The following is a 25280-nucleotide window of genomic DNA, read 5'->3' as shown; positions in this document are numbered from 1 at the left end:
AGCTGAAGAGCTGAGAGACAGCGCCCAGTTCCTGAGTTCAGGCTCTACAACCAATAAAAATAAAAATAAAAAATGCTCCACAATAGGGACACAAGAGATTTTATCTTTGTTGCTGTTGTTTTTAATATACTAGGTTATTTTTTTGTTTCTTTTGTATGTTCTTCCCCCCTGGTATAACCCCTGTTGTCACTGTATTTGATTCCGCTGCCCTGCATCTTGTATATACATTTTTCTAATTTGGGGAGGGGAAAGGAAATAACAAAATGCTGAAATAAGGAAACAGGTTGACCCATTGTAACAATGAGATGTGCAAGATACAATGTTGAAAATGAACTTTACAACTTGGGGGGAGGGAGAAGGGAGGAGTTGGGAGAGTGGGGAGGGAAGGGAATGGTAGGGGAAAAACAAAGGAGGGGATAGGAAATGTACTCTACCTTACTCATGTAACTGTAACCCCTCTGTACAGTATCTTTACAATAAAATATATTTTAAAAAACAAAGGTAACAGAGAACAATATTCAAATTTTGGAAGTGTATCTCAATACCCAGACATTATCAACTTTTGCTTTTCTAGTGTGTGTTAAAATAAAGATGAGAAATTTCCAAAAAGAAAAAAAATAGCTCTGTTCAAGTCCTAGCTGGTGATTCACACCTGTAATCCTAGTTATTCAGGAGGCTGTGATCTGAGGATCATGGTTTAAAGCCAGCCCAGGCAGGAAAATCTAAGAGACTTTTATCATCAATTAACTAACAAAAGAATCAGAAGAGGAGCTGTGGCTCAAAGTGGTAGAGTGCTAGCCTTGAGCAAAAACAGTTCAAGGATAGCACCTACGATCTGAGTTCAAGTTCCACAACTGACAACAACAAAATGCTCTATTCATTTCAATACAAGCATAGCTGTGTGCTAGAAATAAACAAAATCTGATTCAATAGAATATATACTATCTTGACTGATTACTTGATTTCTCTTTCTTTCTTTCTTCTTTTTTTTTAATTGACCATGGGGCTTGAACTCTGGGCCTGGGTGCAGTCCCTGAGCTGTTTAGCTCAAAGTAAGCTCTCTACCAGTTGAGCCACAATGCCACTTCTTGACTATGTGATTTCTCAAGTAAAAATTTAAATGTTTATGAAATTATTGTGCAATAAATATATGAATTTTAAAATGCAAATTTCTCATATTTTCAAAAATCTAAGACTAGATATCCTCTAATATATGTTTTTCTTATTGAAATTTCTTGTAATGATTTTTAAAATTTGAAGTAGACTAAATTTTTTCAAATAAAAGTTATTTTATTTTTTATTTTTTATTATTTTTTGCATGTGTGCTACTCCTGGGCTTTGAATTCAGAACCTGGGTACTATCCCTAAGCTTTTTAGCTGAAGGATAAGTACTGTCCCTCTTGAGCTACAGCTCTACTGCCAGTTATTTTTGGTGTTTAGTTGAAGATAAGAATCTCATGGAATTTCTTACCCAAGCTGGTTTCAAACCAGGATCCTCAGATCTTAGACTTCTGAGTAGTTAGGATTATAGGCATGAGTCTCCACCTGGGTAAAACTTATTTTTATTTAGCAGAAAGATTATAATATCAGTCAATAAAAATTGGACATATACATATAATATTATCAGTCATGGGGCTTGAACTCTGGGCCTGGGTGGTGTCCCTGAGCTCTTCAGCTCAAGGCGAGTGCGCTACCACTTGTGCCACAGTGCCACTTCTGGTTTTCTGGTGGTTAATTGGAGATAAGAGTCTCCCGGACTTTCCTGCCTGGGCTGGCTTTGATCCCCAGCCTCCTGAGTAGCTACCATTACAGGCGTGAACCACCAATGCCAGGCTATTTTGTTCTTTATTAATAGAATTTTCCCTTGTGTAATTATATTACAAGTTCTTCCTTTTGCTTTCAACAGGCTGAATTAAATGACCAGACGGATCCTTTCACTAGAGACAACATAAAAGTTTCAGTAAGTGCAGGGGAAGAAGCTTTTGCTAAGTACATTGGATGGAGAATTGCCAACACACTTTCCAAACTATTCTTTCCTTGTCCTGATTACGACATCCTTCCTTTGAAGAAACCAGTCATAAAACGCCATCAAATAAATGTCAAATATCCAAGTAAAAAACAGGAGCCCATGAAAAGGAGAGTTATACAGTTTTCTATCAGGTAAGTGAAGCCTGGTTAGTTCTTTTTTCCCAATACAAATTATTTTAAATTCATAAAGTTATAAATATTTTACATTATTTAATTCCACTTGTCTTCTTCAATTCAGATCTTAGCTTTACCACTTCCTAAATATTCTGCTATGAGCAAATCACCCTTGAGCTCCTACTTTCCTTCATATTTCTTCATATTTATAATAGTGGTTTCATAGAATACAAATTAATGTAATTCTTGTGTGAGATGTATGTCTGATTAAAAACGAAAATTCTAAGATTTCATTTTAAGTATATTTGTACACCAACATTAATGTGTACAGATTTAATGTGCATTAAATATATTTTAGTATTCAATGAGTCAAGGTATGAGAATAATAACTCTATTCTTTGTTTCAAACTGGTACAAATGTTCTTCAGGGACCTTGGACTTGAACAGTTGAGTGATCTGCTTTCAAATGTATTTATTCTCCCTTCAGCAGTATATTTCTTTCTGATTCTTAGTTAACTTATCACATTTCAATGCTTTCCATACTATCACTCTTTTGTGTTATTGTTGTTTTGTTTTGTGGTTCTGGTGTTTGAACTCAAGGCTTTTCCTTGCTCAGCTTGCTTGGGGCACATTTCTGGTTCTGCTTTTTTGCTGGTTATTTTTGGAGATGGAGTCTCCTAAACTTTTCTGCCAGGACTAGTACTCCAGACTTCAACCTTCTGAATAACTAGGATTGGAGATACACTATTTTGAAGTATTAAAAACATAGATGAAGAATCATTTTACATAATATTTACCTAGGATGGATTCAGGAAAGCTTTAATCAAACACAGAAGTTTTTATATCTTTTAACCCATTAGTATAGAGTATGTAATATTTTCAATTAACTTTGAAAAAAACATGACCATAAATTCAGCTCTCCTTTTTTTTTCAGCTAGTCATTTGTGATAGATTTGATACTTTGTGGTATATTGTGATTGGTAGTTGTTGGACTCTGCTTTGATTTTACCATTCTTTATTTGTCTTATTGATCGTGTTTGCTGTATCTTGTTAATGTTTTAGAAACTGGAGTTGATTTGCTTTGCCTTTGCATCTATTCGCCATTTAATCTGAGTCTTTTATTCTTGGCCTAGAGGAACTAAATTCAGTAAATAAACTTGACCTAATTTGATGATGATGATGTATTTTAAATTGAGAATTATACATTTTATTCCCATTACTGAATATATATTTTAAGTGATTTGTGTTTTCTTCATTGACTAAAGTATTATTGGCTTTTAATGTGTACTGAATATTCTAAACTACATTGTGTTACCTCCAAAAATGAGAAGTAAGGCGAATAAATGTAATTTTTTAAAATTAAAAATCGCTTACTCCTTGTAACTATCACCATTATATTTTATTGTTTATTTGTTTGCTTTTTGTCAGTTGTGGGGCTTGAACTTGGAGCCTGGGCGCTATCCATGAGCTCTTTTGCTCAAGGCCGGTGTTCTACCTTTTTCAGTCAAAGTGCCACTTCTGGTTTTCTGGTGATTAATTGAAGATAAAAATCTGATAGAAGGGGCTGGGAAGGTGGCTCAGTGGTAGAGGGCTTGCTTTGCGTGCACGAGGCCCTGGGTTCAATTCCTCAGCACCACATAAGCAAAAAGAAAAAAGCCGGAAGTGGCGCTGTGGCTCAAGTGGTAGAGTGCTAGCCTTGAGCTGAAGAGCTGAGGGACAGCGCCCAGGCCCAGAGTTCAGGCCTCACGACCGGACCCCCCCCCCCCCCCAAAAAAAAAATCTGATAGAATTTGCTCCTGGCGCTGGCTTTGAACCATGATTTTCAGATCTCAGCCTCCTGAGTGGCTAGGATTAAAGGTGTGAGCCACCAGTGCTTATCTCATTGTACTTGAAAAATATGGTATGTTGTGTGACTTTTTTTAGAATCCTCTAAGATATCATTCTGTTGGTCTAAGAAAATTTGTAGCATACTCTCTCTGAATCTCTATCGTGACAAATGATGTAGAATTCAATACTGAGTATGAAGTGAGAGCTTCCATCTATTACTACACTTCATTTCTTGTGCCTCCTTTCCTTCCTGTCCTAAGGAATGATATCATAACTGCTCAGTATCTTTTCAAGTTTCACAAAATGCATATATAAGCAAATAAAAACATTTTAGAGTATTTCAATTTTCACAAGGAAATATGTATATTATTTGACACCATTTTTATGTTAAGTGTATTTTTAATATACCATTTTATGTTATGTATATTTTTTATGGAAAAGATACTGTACAGAGGGGTTACAGTTACATGAGTAAAGTAATGAGTACATTTCCTATGGAGCATTGTTACCCCTTCCTGTGTTTTTCCCTAACATCCCTTCTGTCCCCACCTTCCCAACTCCTCCCTCCCACCCCCCCGACGTTGTAAAGTTCATTTTCAACATAGTGTCTTGAACATCTCATTGTTACAATGGGTCAACCTGTATCCTTATTTCAGCATTTTGTTATTTCCCTTCCCCTCCCCAAATTAGAAAAGTGTATATACATGATATATGGTACTGGAACCAAATACAGTAAAAACAGGGGTTATCCCATGGGGGAAGAACATACAATAGAGACAAAAAAGTCACATAGTGCATTATAAGTGCATTAAAAACAACAGCAAGAAAGATAAAACCTCTGTGTCCATATATTGGGGTTCATTTCAATTAGAAATCTTATCTTATATGGTCACATGAACATAGCTTTTGACCTTTTCTGCTTGACCTAGACTTATACTAGTTATTTCAGATAAGGGAAACCATGGGACCTTTGTTTCTTTGGGCCTGGCTTACTTCACTTAATATAATTTTTTCCAAGTCTTTCCATTTCCTAACAAATGGGGCAGTGTCATGATGTCATTCTTTCTTCTGGAAGCATAGAATTCCATTATATATATATATATATATATATATATATATATATATATATATATATGTATGTATGTATGTATATATGTGTATGTATATATGTATATATAACACATTTTCTTGTTCCATTCATCTATTGAGGGGCATCTGGGTTGATTCCATATCTTAGCTATGGTGAATAATGCTGCAATAAACATAGTTGTGCTGGTAACTTTAGTATGGCCTTGTTTGTAATCATTTGGGTAAATGCCCAAAAGTGGGATTGCTGGGTCATAGGGGAGCTCTATGTGGTGTCTTTTGAGGAACCTCCATACTACTGTCCAAAGTGGTTGGACAAGTTTACACTCCCACCAACAATGTGGTAGGATTCTCTTTTGGCCACATCCCCTCCAACATCTGTTGTTATTAGAGTTCTTGATTATAGCCATTCTTTACTGGGGTGAGGTGGTATCTCAATGTTGTCTTTATTGGCATTTCTTTTATGACTATAGAAATTGAGCATTTCTTCATCTTTCTATTGGCCATTCTTATTTCCTCTTCAGAGAAGTGTCTCTTTAAGTCTTTAGCCCACTTATTTATTGGGCAGTTGTTTCTTTGAGGATTTGCTGTTGGGGGATTAAAGTTTTTGAGTTCTAAGTTTATTTTAGATATGAGACCCTTGTCTGTTGTATGGCTAGTGAAGATCTTCCAATCTATGGGCTTGCTTTGATCTTGCTAGCTATGTCTTTTGCCATGCAGAAGCTCTGCAGTTTCATGCTATCCCATTTGTCCAAACTTTCTTTGATTGGTTGTGTTCCTAGGACTTTATTAGGAAAATTTCAGCCTGTGTCAAGGAGCTCTAGAGTTTCTCCCATTCCTTCCTGTAATCTTTTCAGGGTAGCTGCTTTGACTCGGAGGTCTTTGATCCATTTGGAGTTGATTCTGGCACAGGATAATATATAAGGATCTAGCTTTAGTTTTTTACAGGTTATACTATGTATTTTTTAATTCAACCTTATTTGTAGAAATCTTTTGTTCCAATACACAGGCAATGTTCCTATTATTACTTTTTAATCCAATATAAAGTTTTTCTCTATGGATGTGCCATAATTTATTTATCCAGTTTTTTATTTACTGGAATTTGGGTTATTCTGAATGTCTTCTACTATAGAAAGGATCACAAAAAATAATATTATATTTGTATTTGAGGAAGAATATCTTCAGGATAATTTCTCAGAAATGTGATTTGGGGGCCAAAGTGTTTATGCCTTAATAAATGTAGAAGTATTTCTCAATTGCCTTTCAGGTATTATAGAGATAAGGCATATGAGAGATCTGCAAAACTCCAAGGTTTAACAATCTGAGTCAGAAAATATAGCTTCTTTTTTTGTTTTGTTTTTAAGTGATAATTTATTTTTTATTGTCAAGGTGATATGCTGAGGGATTTCAGTAAGGTGATGAGTACAATTCTTATCAATCTTGTTACCCTTTCCCTCAATTTTCTCCTATCTTTCTTTCTTGCAACCCCTCCAACTTATACAGATTATTTCCAACATATTGTCTTGTGTATATCACTGTTGCATTGGTTCCCACCTTGTTCTTTGTCTCACCATTCTGTTGTTCCCCTTCCCTTCCCTCATTCAAATAAACATATATGCAATACCATGGTACCAAAATCAAATACAGTAACAACAGAGGATATATCATAGGGGGGAGAACATACAAAAGAAACAAAAAATCATATAGTACATTAAAAACAACAACAAAGAAAAATCTCTTGTGTCCATGTCTTGGAGTTCATTTCATTTAGCATCATCTTATATGGTCATATGTACATAGCTATTGAGATATTTTGTTTATATGCTAAGATTATCCTAGAGGTATATACTAAGTATTGCAAATAAGGGAAACCATGGGACCTATATTTCTTATGACCACAAACAAGGCCATACTAAAGCTACCAGCACAACTATGTTTATTGCAGCATTATTTACCATAGCTAAGACATGGAACCAATCCAGATGCCCCTTGGTAGATAAATGGATCAAGAAAATGTGGTATACATATCCAATGGAATTCTATGCTTCCATTAGAAAGAATGATACCACCCGATGTGTAAGGAAATGGAAAGACTTGGAAAATATAGCTTCTGAATGTACTTTAATGTTCTTTAAAAATGAGTCATTTGAACACATTTCATATATTAAGAACCTTTTTATATTTCTTTGGAAGTTAAATCTATTTCTTTTGGACTTTTTATTATAGTTTTGTGTTTTTCATAAAACTTTTTTTACAGGTACCATTTCTCTTGTAATGTACATTTTTCTTGATAGATAGCAAGAGCTACTTGGTCTCCATTGATAGATAGCAAGAGCTACTTGCTCTCTCCATTGTTACTTTTACTTTTACTTTCACTTATAGCATTTTTGTTGTAAAATCTTATCTAAAGAGATGATGATTTTGCTCCATGTTTATGGAGTTTTTGTATTTTGCTATTTGATGGATTTAGAAAAATTCTTTTCACTGTAAGACAAAAATCTTATCACAATATTTTCTTACATTTTTAAGGACTTACTTTGTATATTTTAATCACTGGTTCATTAAAAATGTTCTTTGGTATACGATTGATGTGAGGTGTATTTCCAAATGAAGTATTAAATCATCAATAATTATTGAGTCAGCCATCTCCAAAATGTGTTCTGAATTTAAAGATTCTTACCAATTATTATATTTCCATTTGTTTATGTCTATTTTTAAAAATTAATTAATTAATTTTATTTTTTGTTGGTCATGGGGCTTGAACTCAGGGCCTGGGTGCTGTCCCTGAGCATTTTTGCTTGAGGCTAGTGCTCTAGCACTTTGAGCCATTGCACTACTTCTGGTTTTCCAGAGGCTAATTGGAGATAAGAGGCTCATGGACTTTGCTGCTCAGTTTGGCTTTGAAGCATGATCTTCAGATTTCAGCCTTCTGAGTATCTAGGATTAGAGATGTGAGCCACTAATGCCTGGCTATGTATTTATTTTTAAATTGGATTTTCAATTCTGTTTTCCTATTTTAACTTATTCTCAAGATTGACCCAGATTGTAATTTTATGATGCATTTAAATAGGTGATTTTTAATTTATTTTAAAATATATTTTCAGGTAGATTGAGCTGTTTTACTACTTTTAATTTCTTTTCATATTTTCCCATGCTATTTTGCTCACTCATTTGTCCATATCAACTTTAAGGTGCTTACTTGATTCTTACAACTTACTTATATGCTCATGTTCCTTTAAACTTTACAATTAACTTCAGAACACGTGGGTAACATTTCCATCACACTGAAGATTAGCACCTCTAACAATATGGACTTAGTTTCCATTGATTCAGAATTTCCCTTTTCTTTTTCAGTAGTATTTGCTTTCATGTATATGCTTTCATGTATATGTATATTGCTGGGTGATCTTTCTGCATTGTTGCTAATGTTTTGTCCAATTTGGCCTCTCTCGGTTTCTTCCTTATGTGTGCTAGTCCATTCTTACGTTACTTTTGAGCCTTAGTAATTGCACTTGGCTTTGGTAATTTGACTTATTGAATTATTTTCTAGTTTCACAATTTTATGATACACGTATTTTTCCTTTCTTGATTTATATACTTTTACTTTCTTTCTCTTATAAATTTTATTTTCTCTGTATGCTGAAAAAAATGACAGTAAATAGTGAGCATACACATTTTTCTCTGTGTGTTTTTTACTCAGAAAGCATTTAGCATTTTTCCATTAAACCATTAACTTGGCTTTAGGATATCATTTTCTCATGCTCATTGAGCATTTTTATTTCAAAACTTTGGGCTATCATTTTAGATTTAAAGATGGTTGAAGGAATGGAAAAAGATATTCCATGCAAACAACAACCCCAAAGAATGAAAAAGTAGCTATATTTGTTTTAAGTAAAATAGACAGTAAGTAAAAATCTGTCACAAAAGACCTAGGCCATTATGTAATAATATAAAGATCAGCCCAATATAACAATTACATGTGTACTCAATAACAGAACATCTAATTATGTAAAGCAAAGATTGGTGGAATTGAAATGACGAAGAAGGGCAACATGATAAGAATAGAAAAGTTCAATATCCAGCATTCAATAATGGATAGAATAGTAATATAGTGAACCAATACAGAAGCCTTGGGTTTGCATAGATTTGATAGACCTAACAGAAAAAAAAATAAAGAAGAGTTCACCTAAAACCATCAGAATATGTGTTCTTTTCAAGTGCCATGAAATTTTCTTTTGAGTAGATCACATTAGATTACAAACAAGTGTTAACAAATCCAAGATTTGAAATCATCCCATTTCTTTTGACCACAATGCAATAAAACCAGAAGTGAAAAGAAGAAAAACTGGAAATTTAGTAAATATTTGTAACTTGAAAAATATATTGTTTTATTTGTACCATTTGATTTTATTTGTTGTTTTTGTTGTTTACTCTGTATGTTCTTTCCACAATGGCATATGCCCTGTTGCCACTGTACTTGATTTTGGTACCTCACATCTTGTAAATACATTTGGCTAATCTGGGGAGGGTAAGGAGAATAACAAAAGGCTAAAACAAGGACACAGGATGACCCATTGCAAACAAGGATACCCACAGGACAGTATATTGGAAATGAACTTTAAAACTTCCGGGGGGGGGGTAGATTTGGGGGAAAAAGGGGAGGGGAGGAAGGGATAGTGGGACAACAACAAAGAAGGGAAGGGGTAACAATGATCAACAAGCAGTGTACTTATTGCCTTACTCATGTAACTGTAACCCCTCGGTACAGCATCTTTACAATAAAATTAAAAACATGTAAAAACATATATTTCTGAATAACCATATGGTTCTGAATAACCATTGGTTAAAACATAAATCAAAATGGAAATTAGAAAGCATCTGACACTAACAAAAATGAAGTACAGCATACTAAAACTTATGAATGCAACTTTCAAAGAGACATTTATTGATAAGTGCCTGCATTAGAAAGGAAGATCTCAAATAAATAATAGAAATTTACACCTCAAGAAAATAGAAAAATAAGAAAACATTAAGCCCAAAGTTAGCAGAATTAAAAAATAAAAAATAGAAAATAATATAAAATGTCAATGTTTAATGAGTTTTTGTTTTTTGTTTTTTTCTTAATTTGTTTTTTTTTTTTTTGTATTTTTTTATTGTGAAAATACTGTACAGAGGGGTTACAATTACATGGGCAAGATAATGAGTACATTTCTTATCAAGCATTGTAGCCTCCTCCTTTGTTTCCCCTTCCTATCCCTTCCCATCCTCTCCCTGCCCCACCACCCAATCCTCCCCCGCTCCTCCTCCCCCCCCCCACCAAAGTTGTAAAGTTCGTTTTCGACATAACAACTTGTACATCTCATTGTTGCAATGGGTCCACCTGTATCCCTATTTAAACGATTTGAACTGACTTTTTGTAAAAATATAAATAAAATGGGTAAGATTTTAGTATAATATCTTTAAAAGGACAGACGACCTAAAAAGTAAGATCAGAAATGAAAGTAGAAACATTTCAATGTTGTAAAGAAATATAAAGTATTCTAATAAATATTTATGAACAATAACAATGCAACCAATTGAATAACCTAGAGTACATTGATTGATCTCCAGATAATCATAACATACCAAGATGAAACCATGAAAAATTACAAACCTAGAACTAGTATGGGGGCTTAATCAACATTCGAAAACCTCCTAACAGTAAAAAGCACTGAATAAGATTATTTTTCTGGTTTATTCTGCCAAATACTTAAAAAAATAATGCCAATGTTTCTCAAACTTAAAAATTGAAAAGGAAGGAATACTTTTATATTCATTGTAAAAGACCAACCTTGCAGTGCTAGGCAAAGCTAAACAATGATATCACAAGAAAAGACAACCATAAAACAATAATCCTAGTAAATGCAGATAAAAAAAAACTTAGTTAGATGTTAGGAAGCATAATCCAGCAGCAGATTGGAAGAAAAATATTATCACGACCAAGTTGACTTTCTTCCTGGGATGCAAGGATGGCTAGGTATGCAAAATTAACAAATATGAATTATAATTACAGAAAAAGGATTAAAATTTATGATATTTGAAAAATTCAGCATCACTTCAGTTAAACACTGTTGACAAATTTAGTAATGAAAGGAATATTCCTTTAGATAATACAGACTATCTATGAAAAGTCCATAGCTAGCATTATACTCAATGTTGAAAAACTGAAAGCTTTTCATCTAAGGGCCAGAACACACATCCTATTTCTACTTCTTTTCAACAAAAATAAGTCCTAGCCAGTGTAATTACATAATAAGAAAAATAAAAGACATCAATATCAGGAAGTAAGATAGAATTAAGCAGTTCATAAATGATATGATCTTATACATAGATGACCCTAAAAATCCCATCAAAATTCTTAGAAATAGCGAATTATTTCAGTAAAATCACATGATGCTAAACATACAAAAATTTACTAACAACTAACAACTAATTTACTAACAACTAACAACAACAAAACTATACTAACAACAAACTATCTGAATGAAGATTTAGAAAAACAATAATATTTATAAGTGACTAAAAGACTAAAAGAGTCAGTAATAAATTTAGAGGAATTCAAAAGCTTGTAAACTAAAACCCCTAAAACACTGATGAAAGAAATAAGAGAGAAAAATGAATAAGGTCTCTCCCTGTATTCATTCACTATGACTTATTATTGCTAAACATTATTATTATCAATAGGAACCATAATAAACTATAGACTCACTATGGTTTCTATCAAAATTCCAGTGACATTTTAAGGAAATAAAAAGAAAGTCTAAAATTCATGTAGAACCACAAAAGATTATAAATAGACAAACCTATCTTTAAACAGACAAGCTATATATATCAAATTTCCTGGTTAAAGGTATATGTAAAAAGCATCGTAACCAACAACAGTATAATATTGGCATAAAGACAGAGAAATAGACTAATGGAACAGAATAGATCTCAGAAATAAACCCATGCATATATGGTGAACTAAACTTTATTATGGCTGTCAAGAATATACCCTTGGGGAAATAATCTTATAAATAAGTAGAGCTGGAGCCATGTGCCTATTATCCTGGTAATGTAGGAGCCTCAAATCTGAGGATTACAGTTCAAACCTGGCTCCAATTAACCACCAAAAAGCAGAATGTGGAGTTGTGCCTCAAGTGGTAGAGTGCTAGCCTTAAGCAAAAAGCTCTGGGACAGGCCCTGAGTGCAAGCCCCAAGACCAGCACCACACACACACACACACACACAAATGAACAAATAAGGCTGGAAAACTGAATATCCAAGGAATGAAATTTAACCTTAATCCTACACTAAATATAAAATCAACTCAAATGGATTAAAATTTTAATTGTAGGATTCAAACTATATTAGCCCTAGAAAATAATATGAGGAAAGCTTTATAACTCTGGGCTTGACAATTATTTCTTAGATATGCCACTGAAAGACATCAAAAATGAAAATATATGAGACTGTGACAAACTTAAGAGCTTTTACAACACAAAGAAAATGATCAAGAGTGAAATGCTGTTCCACAGAATGGGAGAAAGTGTTTCCAAGTGTTAAATAAGATAAAAAGGTTCATCTTTAAAAATTACCCAATTACAAAACCAAAATGAAACAACCCAAAACTCCAAAATTAGTAATTCCAGTTTAAAAATAGACTGACAGTGTTGAATAGACATAGACCTAAAAATGATACATAATTGAAAATGTTCAACACTGCTGGTTTATTGGTATTCGATAGAAGAGAATTTTAGTGAGGATGGAAGATCACGTCCTGAGAACAGCCATGTGGAAGATATCAATGTCCCATCCCTGTGGGCAGACAACAAGGAGGCCTTCAACATTTTGGAAGCCATCTTGGACCTTTGAGTCCAACTTCATTGCCAGCTGGATATACTGGGTGAATGCATTCAGCCAAGTACCACAATGTGAATAAACCAACTGTTCCCCAGGAACCCTACCAATATTTCTGTTCCAGAGAATTGGGAGACTAAGTATTAGTTGTTTTCTAGTTACTATATTTTGGGATGGGTTCTTGAGCATACACATGATAAAAACTGTTCTCATTCTTGAATAATCTAATAGTATGCTATTAGATATGCTTGTTAATGACAGACCTAGCATTTTTGCACCAGTAATCTTGTGAGAATTTTTATGATCATTTACTTTAATGTTTATCATATGTAGCTTCAAATTATTCTTAAAAAGTTACCTATTTCAGTGCTTAAGAATATTTTCTTACAGGTTGACCCATGTATCAATGAGATGTACAAGACGGTATGTTGAAAACGAACTTTACAACTTCTGGGTGGGGGAAGGGAGAAGTTAGGGAGGTGGGGATGGTAGGGGAAAAACAAAGGAGGAGGTAACAATGCTCAATAGGAAATGTACTCATTACCTTACTCATATAACTGTAACCCCCCTGTACAGTATTTTTACAATAAAAAACATAAAAAGAGAATATTTTTTCTAATTCCAAAAGATCCTTTTTCCTAAACTGTAGCACATTTCTCTCTTAAATCATCAGTACCTTATACGTCTTCAAAAGTGTTCCTCTGGCAATTTTTTTTCTATAGTTTAAGCAAACATGATTTTGAGTGAGAACACATATATTTAGGTAGTTTTAGTCCTAATTGTTTGAAGTCATAAAAGTAACTGGAGTATTAGTCCTGATAATAAGTCCTTTTAGAGCTTTCCCTTTCTTTTGAAGTCAATTTTGGCGAATCATATTTTCTTTGCGTATTACCTATTTAATTTTTAGAATTTAGTTGACCCTAATTGAACAAAGTCATCTTATTCCTATAATTTACTCTGTCTCTGTGGCTATTGCTCCTTTAACCAGTTCTTTGTGTATTTGCCTTTTATTTCCTTGATTTATCAAGTCTTTTGCCTATTTGATATTATTTTTCCAATTATCTTCCTTTTTGTTTATTTTCTAATTTCTTGAAAAAAATGTGTTGAATGCCTTGGAAGGTTTTCTGCCATGGGAAATTTGGAAATGATTATTTAAGTTCTAAAATCATAAGTGCATCGCTGTAGGAGATGCATGCTACTACAGTGTAGCAGCTGGGCAATAGTGGTCATCAGGAAGACTTTACTTTTATCTACACAAATGGTTAGCAGAAAATACTTTAGAGTGTTTGCAACAGTGTAAACATTTTCCAAGGATAAGAAAGTAAACAGAAAGATATGCAGGTTTTGGTTTAAGGACCAAACAGCCTGGACATTATAGTCTAACGTGCAGAAAAATATACTATTATATATATATGTATATTTTACATACAAATATATATATATACATATATATGTCTTAGAAAGACAAGTAGTGCCTGTTTTCTCTTGTTTGTGGAAAATACATAAACAAAGGAAAATAGAACAAAGTGAAAGGCCAGCCTTCAGTGTGGTAGAAAGAGAAAAGGAAGAGGGCAAGAATAATATGAAAGAGTAAGAGAAGTTATTGATATAATCAAAGTGCATTATATGCGTATATGAAAATTTTATTACGAACCCTATTACTATGTACAGTTAAATATATGTACATTTAAAATAAATGAGAATGCAAAATATTTCAGCATATCTGTTGCATTTCTGTCAGATCCTAGCATAACGTATACTGATAATGGCAACTTCAAATGTCATAGGTATTGGGATTTATTTTAGGATCTTTAAGTATAGCTTTTGTATTCCAAAGGCAGCAATGAAAGACAGTTATTCTGGAGTCACAAAGAGGACAGTAAGAAATTACATTTCAGTAGTAAGGAATAGGTAGTAAGAAAGATATTGGAAATACAGAAGGTAGATATTAAAAGCTGGTTAAAGAAGGAGCAGAAAAAAGGGCAAATAGATGTTAAGAAGGCAGATAGAAAGGAATAGTGCCTGCTGGAAGACAGAGAGTAAAATGGAGAGAGAGATAAAGGAGATATTGTAGGGAAAATGTACACAGATATGGAAATACAAGTCCAGGTCGGGCATGTGTCTCAATGTTAGAGCATTTGCCTGGAATGTGCAAGGGCCATTGTTCAAACCTTAGCATTACCTGAAGGAAAAGAGATGAGAAGGAAGACAAAACAAGGAAGAGAATGAGGGAAAGAAGAGAGTAAGATGAAAGAGATCCAAAGGAAAGGGAAAAGATTGAAGTCAGAGGAGGAACACATTGAGAATGACATCACACATAGAGAAATATGGAGAGAGGAAAAACATTTGGAAAGAAGATTGAGAAAGAGATAGAATGAGGTTAAGACCGCAAAAGTCCTACAGATTTTTAAAGATTAGTAAATTAAGCTTCTAATCAGAGCTACAGTTCATTAAGTAAATGACAATCATTCATCACTAGCCTTTGAAAAAATGTATCTGCTTATCCATTTTTTCCAGCTCATTACAGGCTCTGGCAATTAAATTTAGTGTGTTTCTGCTGCAAATGAGAAACCTCAGCAGTACAACAGGCTGAAAATCCCATTATAAAAGCAGGAATACCTCAATATTACCCAGCTCCATGGGGCAGCTGGTTACTATGCACCACTCACATTGTAGTCTGTGAAAATCATCCCCTGGATGATCCTAGCAGCTCACTGGAGAGACTGACAAGGACCAGCTACTGTCTATGATAGAGGTGAGCAGAATAGAGCCATGGTTTGGGGACTTCAAGACAAAGGCTAGATCAGACCTAACTGAACAGTCTCTGCTATAGGTTAGAGTATGATATATACCTGCTTTCTTATTGGTTGTTGAAAGGTAAATTTACATCTAAATTATGTAGTGAAATGTGTCTCTGGTTCAATAAATGTTAACTACAAGAAAGTTTAATTTTTCCATTTGTTTGGTTATTGAGTCAATAATCTCATAGGTAGCTCTTTCTTTAGTGGTTATTAAGTCAACAATACCACAGGTAGCTCTTTTTGTTAGCTCTTCACCTCTTTCCCCTTCTAGATCCCAAAGTAAAATGAATGGAGCAGCATAGCATGCTGAAGCCCCACTGATGTAAGTTCAATGAGATAGTTTAATGCCCCAGAGCGTTCAGATTTTTCATCTCTTAGCATCTTTTATTCACATGGTCACATCACCAGTTCCTCCTCTTGTATGCTTAGAAATTTCCAGATTGTGTTTCAATAAGTAAAAAATGTGAAAGACATCAAAAAGGCTACATGTCAGATTTCTGTAGAAGATGAAGCACAGGTAAAACAGCTGGAGGACAGGACACTTAAACTAATATATTTCTTTATTGCACCCGAATGCCTTCTCATTTCAGTGTGAAAATTCAGTGGGATAGAGGAAATTGGGACCTTCCTTATTGATGAATCAATCGCCTGGATATTTTATGATCTATAATTTTTACAAAAATACTTTCCTGATGAATTTAGCCTATAAATTATTTTCAAAGAACAAACTGTGTTTTGAACTCAAAGATTAAAAAAATCATTTTAAAAAGGGAATAGTATACATCTTTATAAAAATATAGTTTAGGCCAGGCGCCCAACAGCTCACCGACTATAATTCTACTCAGGAGGCTGAGATGTAAGGATTGCTGTTTGAAGTAAACTTAAGCAAGAGAGTCTGTGAGATTCCTTTTTCCAATTAAAAACGAAAAGCCAGAGTGGTACTGTGGCTCAAGTGGTAGAGCATTAGTCTTGAGCAAATACAGTTAAGGGATGGCATGCCGACCCCAAATTCAAGCCTCAAGACTTGTAAAAACATAAAACAAAACAAAAAATATAATTACTTTCTTGAATAACTTACTGGTTTAACATTTTAAGATATATTTTATTTATTTATTTTCTTTAATCAGTTGTATAAAGGAGTTGCCATTCAACAGTGCAGGTTATGAATATTGTGCTTCTTGATCAGTGTCCCCCTTTTAACATTCTTACCCACCCTTCCCACCCCACTCCTTCCCTCACTTTTCTTAATTTTTAGGTTATATATTGAATGTTTGCCATTTAACAACGCAACTTACGTACACAGTGCAACTTGATCTATGTCATCCCTTCAACGTCTCCTGCCCATACAATGTCCATCCATCCTTTCCCTTATTGGTCGTTTCCTAGTATTCATTTTGTTGGGCTTTGATTTAGTCTTTCTAACATATTTTGCTATTTGTGTTCTCCACGGATTCTATTATACTTCAGTTAATTCATTTATAAACACTTGGGTACCACCCAGTGTGCCTATGTCTAGATTTATAGGCACATTCTAGTTCACACTGACTGAAACCATGAAACCTGTGCTGCTCTGGGGCTGACTTACTTCACAACATAATCCTCTTCATGTCCTTCATTTCCTTATGAATAGTTCAATGTCATTCTTTCTGATGGATGAGTAGAATTCCATTGTGTATATATACCACATTTTCTTGACCCATCCATCCATTGAAGGACATTTGGGCTGATTCTATATCTTGGCTATAGTAAATAAAGCTACAATAAACACGATTGAGGTGGTGAGTAACTTTTTTAGTGCATTTTAAAGTAAATTGATCATTCTAAGTCTGTATGTGAACTTTTCTTTTGCTTTAAGTCTACCAGACACAAGATTTATAATGCTTCTACCTTAAAGCTTTTGCATTTTCTCTTAAGGGTGAGAATTTAGAAGTCTGAAGACAAACTTTTCTTTTTTTTTAAATTTTATTTATTTTTATTTTTATTTTTTTATTGTTAAAATACCATACAGAGGGGTTACAATTACAAGGGCAAGATAATGAGTACATTTTTTTTTTTTTTTGTCGGTCGTGGGGCTTGAACTCTGGGCCTGGGCGCTGTCCCTCAGCTCTTCAGCTCAAGGCGAGCGCTCTACCACTGGAGCTACAGCGCCACTTCCGGTTTTCTGGTGGTTTTTTGGAGATAGGAGTCTCACGGTCTCTCCTGCCCGGGCTGGCTTTGAACCGCGATTCTCAGATCTCAGCCTCCTGAGTAGCTAGGCTTACGGGCATGAGCCACCAGTGCCCGGCCTATGAGTACATTTCTTATCAAGCATTGTTGGCTCCTCCTTTGTTTCTCCTTCCCATCCCTTCCCATAACCTCCCCCTCCCCTGCCAAAGTTGTAAAGTTCGTTTTTCTACATAACATCTTGTACATCTCATTGCTGCAATGGGTCCGACTGTATCCCTACTTAAACAATTTGTTTTTTCCCTTCCTCTCCACAAATTATACCAACATCAAATACAGTGAAAACAGCGGTTATACTGTGGGGGAGGGACATACAAAGCAACAAAGAAATCATCTTATAAATATTGGAAGTGGTGCTGTGGCTCAAGTGGTAGAGCGCTCGCCTTGAGCTGAAGAGCTGAGGGACAGCGCCGAAGCCCATATTTCAAGCCCTACGACCGACAAAAAAAAAAAAAAAAGAATTCTATAGATAAAATTTCTAAAACCAACTTTCACATCAAAATGAACCCCAAGATAGGGACACAAGTGGTTTTATCTTTCGTGCTGTTGTTTTTAATGTATTTATAATGTACCATGTGATTTTTTTGTTTCTTTTGTGTGTTCTTCCCCCATGGTATAACCCCTGTCTACTGTATTTGATTCCGGTGCCCTGCATCTTGTATAATATTTTTCTAATTTGGAAAGGGGAAAGGAAATAATAAAATGCTTAAATAAGGATACAGGTTGAAGCATTGAAACAATGAGATGTACAAGATACTATGCTGAAATCAAACTTTACAACTTCCGGGGCAAGGAGGGAGAAGTTGGGGAGGTGGGGAGGAAAGGTGGGGGAAAAACAAAGGAAGAGGTAACAATGCTTGGTAGGAAATGTACTCATTACCTTACTCATGAAACTGTAACCTCTCTGTATGGTATTTTTACAATAAAATATATACAAAAAACTTCTAAATTTCTTACAAGTACATTTTCTAAGCTTACATCTCAAATCTCTAAAAGTAACTAGTAATTTACATATCTATATATACAACTATTAGTACAACGCTACCTTAAAGCTTCATCTTTAATCATGCTTAGTTTGCACAAACTTTATTAGAAGATTTCATTTGTCTAGAACTAAGCCCAGGAAAACCAACAACACTGGGTTATTTTTATTTAGGCAGATTTTGCATAGCTGTAATAGATAGGGTGGCAATACATAAGTTTCATGCCTTCATCCTGAACTGCTTTTAAAAGAGAGCTTAGCTTTGGGGTAGTAGAACAAGGGGGTGGGGTAATATTTACTAAGTGATGGTGATGGTAGGGTGTGAAAAGTAAACCTGTATTGTCTCATGAGACAGGTAAAGGCATAAGCTTATTGAAGAGACATAGAAACCAATGGTGACTAAAATGCAGTATAGTTTCCGTTTCTCATCATCTCACTGATGGGGATGTCAGAGCCTTGGGAAACATTTGTACATTCCCTGGGGTTGTGTTTTCAGGAAAATGACACTATCTGGCCGCTGCTTTGCCTTCCTGTTAAGTGGGAAACACTTCTCAGTGGAGAAATAAATGTTCATGGCTCATTGGCAACTCTCTTGGTAGAAAAGGCTGGTCTCAAACTCAGGCCTAGCCTCTGGAGTGCTGGGATCAGAGGTGTGTGACATGGTGCCCAGGTACCTAAGGTCAGGTATCAACTGTGTTGAGGACAACGGGAATGCCAACATCTCAGAGTCACGAGCACTTAGAAAAGGATGGAAATGTGGGAACTTTGGCAAATTCTGATTAGAAGAAACTTCACCTGGTGAGAAACTCTTAGGACCTTTAGTTGTAGATAATAAATTGCTGTCTAGAAGAATTTTTTTTTTTCTTTTTGGTACAGCCATTCTGACTGGTCTGAGATATTTCATTTTGGTTTTGCTTTGCATCTCCATAATGGGTAATTACATTAAGTATGTTTTCATATACATGTTATCCATTTATATTTCTTCTTCTGCTTCTTTTTTTTTTGGGGGGGGGGTCTGGTCATGGGGCTTGAACTCTGGGCCTGGGCGCTGTCCCTCAGCTCTTCAGCTCAAGGCTAGCGCTCTACCACTTGAGCCACAGCGCCACTTCTGGCTTTTTTTCTTTTTGCTTATGTGGTGCTGGGAAATCAAACCCAGAGCCTCATGCATGCAAGGCAAGCACTCTACCACTGAACCACCTTCCAGCCCTTATATTTCTTCTTTTAAGAAGCATCTTTTCTATTCTAATTAGGTTAATTAGTTTTGTTAAGAATTTTCTGTTTTTTTATATATTTCTGGATATTAATTCTCTATGAGGTGAATAGCTTGCAGATATTTTCTTTCATTCTGTGGTTTTTCTCTTCTCTTTTTTAATTGCTTTCCCTGCATTTAGAGTGTTAAGTTCAATTTGTGATTTTGGTGTTGTATAAAAAAATATTTTCTATAGCAATAGTCTTAAAGTGTTTCTCCTTTTTTCTAGCAGTTTCATAGTTTTAGGTAGCTCATTTAGATCTTTAAAAACACTGAATTTTCTTATATACAAGATGACTCAAATTTCAGTCTTCTGCATTTGGATATTTAGTTTTGTAGTACCCATTTTGGAAGAGCCTATACTTTCCTCAATGTATATATTTAGTATTGTCACAAATCAGCTTTCTGTAGATGAATGTGTTTACTTCTGGAATCTCTATTTTATTCCTATGGTCTTTTTGTCCTGTTTTTGCTAGTATTACAATTTGAACTTAGGACCTTACATTTGAGTTGTGCAGGATCTTATGGACTTTTCTGTTTTGGCTGGTTTCAAATTATGATCCTACCATCCCACCCGTGTAGCTTATGTTCCAATGGAGATGATATTCTCTCAAATAAAACAAGCCATTTCTTTCCAGGAAAGAAATAAGAAAGAGCAAAGGAGTGGTTTAGTACATCTCCCCTGCCAGTGCTTCCCAAATGGGAGATGAGCACAAGTCACCTTATCTGTAAAGTGAGACAAGACTATGGAGTAGCATTGTCGCTCTCCACTCATCGTTTATTTAGCTGCTCTCTAGTGTCAGACATTTAGGTTGTTTCCAATGCTTCATGCTACAGTGAATATTTATGAGAATATCTCTTTGACCACATTTTTTTATTTTTAAAATCTGCTATTCCTAGACTTGGAAAAAATTATATTAAATGAAGTCAGCCAGCCCCAAAGAAACATAGGTCCCATGGTTTCCCAATTTGCAATAACTAGTATATGTCTGGGACAAGCAGAAAAGGTCAAAAGCTATGTACATATGACCAGAGAAGATGATGTTAAGTGAAATAAACCCCAAGATAAGGACACAAGTGGTTTTTTCTTTCTTGCTATTGTTTCTAATGTATTTATACTGTACCATGTGATTTTTTTTGTTGCTTTGTATGTTCCTCCCCCATGGCATAACCCCTGTTTTCACTGTATTTGATATCAGTTTAATTTGGGGAGGGGAAGGGAAAAAACAAAGTGTTTAAATAGGGATACAAGTTAACCCATTGTAACAATGAGATGTATAATATACTATGCTGAAAAGCGAACTTTACAATTTAGGTGTGTGTGTGTGTATGTGGGGAGTATAGTTGTGGAGGTAGGAGGGAAGGGATGGTAGGGGAAAAGCAAAGGAGGAGGCAACAATGCTTGATGGGAAATGTACTCATTACCTTGCTCATGTAGCTGTAACCCCTCTGTATTTTCACAATAAAAAACTTATTAAAAAAAATTATGATTCTACATATCTCAACCTCCAGAGTAAGTACAATTGCAGGTATGAGCAATCAGCACTCAGTTTTTGTGTCTATACCATCCTGTTTGAGGTAAAATACTAAATGTAGCATAAGAACCAAAGTGAAAAAAAACTAGAAGTACCTACAACCCTAGATAATACAGAGCATTAAATGTACTATTTTCTCTATTGCATATATTCATTCCATGGAATTTTAATTTGCAAATTAGGTAGTGTAAGTGATTAGCAACAATAATTAATAGCAAAATGAGTATAACCATTTGATAACTATTTATAATTCTAACTTCTTCAAATAATATAAAATATGTTTATCTTACAGTTCTTACTATTTTTCTCTTACTATAAGTTACTTAACTTCTCTGAGCCTTAACTGTTTAATCTTTAATAATTTAAAAAACTATACAATGTTCCCAGGCTTCTCAGGAGGATAGAAGGGAAAAAAGTATATAAAGGAACTGGAATGTTCATTGCTTATCCTTTTGTTTTGTAATTTAGTACATTTAGTTAAATACTTTTTTGGAATGCAAACTTAATTTTTATTTTGGCAAGATTTTGATAAACAATAAGCAGAAAGCAGCATATTATTTTGTGCCTACACTTTTTAAATGTGGGAAATGTTACTAGTAATTTTCGAAGAGAACATAGAGTTTCATAGTGATTACATTTCCTCTTATATATTTCTTTCCTCTTGCTCCTCGCTATTTAGTTTAAAAGCCATGCATATATTTGTTTGTACTCCATCATATATACATTTAAAAGTAATGGTGATGAGACTTCCCATGGCAGAGTAAAGTTAATAATGTCAATTAGTCAGTATTGCTAATCACAGTTACTAGCTGGAGAGAGTTAAAAAAAAAATCAATGGATCTCAGCACTAGTTCCTAGCTTTTCAGAAGGTTAAGATTAGGAAGATCACAACTCAATATCAACCTGGGCAAAAATGTTCTCTAAGCTACTTCTCCAAAATAACTAGCAAAATGGGCTAGAGGTGTGGAAGAATTGGGAGAGCAAGCTAAGCAAGTAAAATTCCCTGAGTTAAGACCCCAGTACTGACATACAAACAAAGAAGTAAATAAGATAGATATATAAATAAAATTCTGTGATTCTTTAGAGATGAGTTCTTATTTCTAGAGGCCCTGTAAAATGTGTGAATATTGACAAATCTGTTAGGTTATTAACTGAAGTCAAACATATAAAACATTAAAGCTTCTAGACTGGGAACAAATATATCTTCAACAAGTAGATATTTTTATACTTCTTTTACTAGCATATATTAGTTATAAAGATAGAAGGTTTTATTATAACCTTTTCATATATATATATATATATATATATCTCACACTTTGGTACTGTTTGTCCACCCCTATTGTCCTTGCATATTTCTCCTCCTAGATCCTGATGGTCCAATCCTTTCCAAAGAGTCCCCATTCTAATTTTTTGTCTGTGTTTTTTTTAAAATTTACATTACCGATAGAGAAAATATGCAATATTAGTCTTTGTGAGTCTGACTTGTTTTATTTAAAATGATGATTGGCACAATGATGTATTCCAATTGGATATATAACTAAAAGGTGTGGTTGCTAGATCATGTCCTAGTTCCATTTTTCATATTTGAGGAATGTCACCATATACCAGTGGCTCACATCAATAAGCCTAGCTACTCAGGATGTTGAGAGCTAAGGATCATGTTTGAAAGTCAAACTGGGTAGGAAAGTCTATAAGACTTTTATCCAATTATCCACCAAAAAGCAGAAACAAGCTTTTTCTCAAGTGTTAGAGCACCAACTTTGAATGAAAGAAACTAAGGGATAGTGCCCAGAAATCTGAATTGAAGCCTCAGTACCCACAATTTCACCGATATGTATTGTCCGACATTTTGATAGTAGCCATCCTTGCAGTTCTGAGTTTATTTGGTATCATGGGTCTGATCTGCATTTTCCTATTCAGTAATGCTGAGAACTTTATACTTAACCTTTTGGCCATTTGGATGACTTTAGGAAAATGTATGATTAATTCATTTGCCAATAAGCAAGCCATTTGGTGTTTTTAACTTTGTAAAATAAGAGTTGATACAGAGTTGTATTAAGTTCACCACATGTTTTAGATATTAAGCCCATATTACATATATAATTTGTGAAATATTTCTCCCATTGCACTGGCTTGCAATTCACTTTGTTGTTTGGCCTATTCCCTGTGGCAGAGTTTTTCAGTTTGATGTAGTTCCATTTCTTTGCTTTTGCTTTTGCTGGGACTGAGTACAATTGGAAGCTCAGTGGTGAAATTCAATTGCCAGTGACAGAACTGTGCTTCAAATATCCACTTCCAGTATGTGTCCCAGTTTATTGCAATCTTGGCTTAGAGATAGGTCATGCCCCATCTTTGTGGTTCATCTCCTATTCTTTCATTCCTTCCCATTCCCCAAAGGGAAGAGCTTTGATCTTAACAGGAACTTTCCATCAGTGGGCTCAGAGCCTTATCTCTGTCTTCAATATCATCATAACCCTAGGATTTTTTATTTACAATGACACAATCTGTTATAGAATTATTTTAAGTGACACAGGCATTAAAATAATCTTGGTACACTAAAAGAATTTTATATTTCAAATACAGATTAACTAAAATAAAAATGACAGCCCTGTGGGAACATAACAGTAATATAACAAAGAAAAAGCAAAATCTCCATGTTTTTTGTTTTGTGTGTCATTTTTCATGTGCTCTTTGCTCTTTTGAAGAAAAGGGCAGTTCAGCTTGTGATGGAATGTATTCAATAGTTGACAAACATACTGCATGCTGAAACAGAATGTAAATGTGGATATGACATTACTTAAATTGGTATAACTGTCCTACTCTCAGGAAATATGAATCAGTTGGTTAAAGGACTCATTCTTCCCCAACTTCCAAATAGCATTTTCATGAGCTCAGGCATATGAACTCTGTAAAACCTTAGCATTCAATTGCAAGTACTCTCATGGATCTGTCTTCCTGTTAGGGCAAATGTGCTTTCCAAATAAGCTAGCCCTCTTACGGAGATCCCTTGATAGAGACTTAAATGTTAAGCAAAAAGCAGAACTTGTGTATTCTTTTAGAAGGCATTAGTTAATGTTTTTGTGTGTAGGCACTGGGAATATAAAGCAAAATAAACTAGTCCTATGGATAGTTTCTGATATTGAGAATTATGGCTCATGACACTAAACATATATGTTCAGCAAAAGACATTTGTAACTTCGGCACTCCAATAATTGTTTTCATATCCTCATTTATTTATTTGACTATCATCTGTTGATTATCTCAGATAAAATACTTAACAAAAATAGTTGTAGTTATTTCCTACTGTAACTTGCAATCAAATTTAGAAGATAGCCTTTATATATACATGCAAAAATCTCATATATGTGTTAAATCAGGAAAGATCAGTGTGAAGAAAGAGAGTTTCATGGCACTATCAATAGTGAGAAGTGTCCTGAGGAGAGGATAAGGTCATGTACATGTCATTTGAGAGTAGAGAGATTTGGAACGGGACACACAAAGCTGGGCACTGGTGGCTCACTCCTTGTCATTCTAGTTACTCAGAGACAGTTGTGGGT

General features: G+C 34.5%; 1 protein-coding gene across 1 annotated transcript in view; it reads left to right on the top strand.

The window, feature by feature from the left end:
• Nucleotides 1-25280, top strand: part of Tmem232 (transmembrane protein 232) — a 209534-nt gene that overhangs the window by 104243 nt on the left and 80011 nt on the right. Inside the window, exon 13 of the mRNA XM_042691980.1 lies at nucleotides 1907-2160. Coding sequence (XP_042547914.1) covers nucleotides 1907-2160 — 254 coding nt within the window. The remainder of the gene's footprint in view (nucleotides 1-1906; nucleotides 2161-25280) is intronic.

The sequence above is a fragment of the Dipodomys spectabilis genome, unplaced genomic scaffold (genome assembly GCF_019054845.1).
Source record: "Dipodomys spectabilis isolate Male_0828 unplaced genomic scaffold, ASM1905484v1 ptg000147l, whole genome shotgun sequence".
Lineage (NCBI taxonomy): Eukaryota > Metazoa > Chordata > Mammalia > Rodentia > Heteromyidae > Dipodomys > Dipodomys spectabilis.
This window is presented reverse-complemented; position numbering and strand designations above follow the sequence as displayed.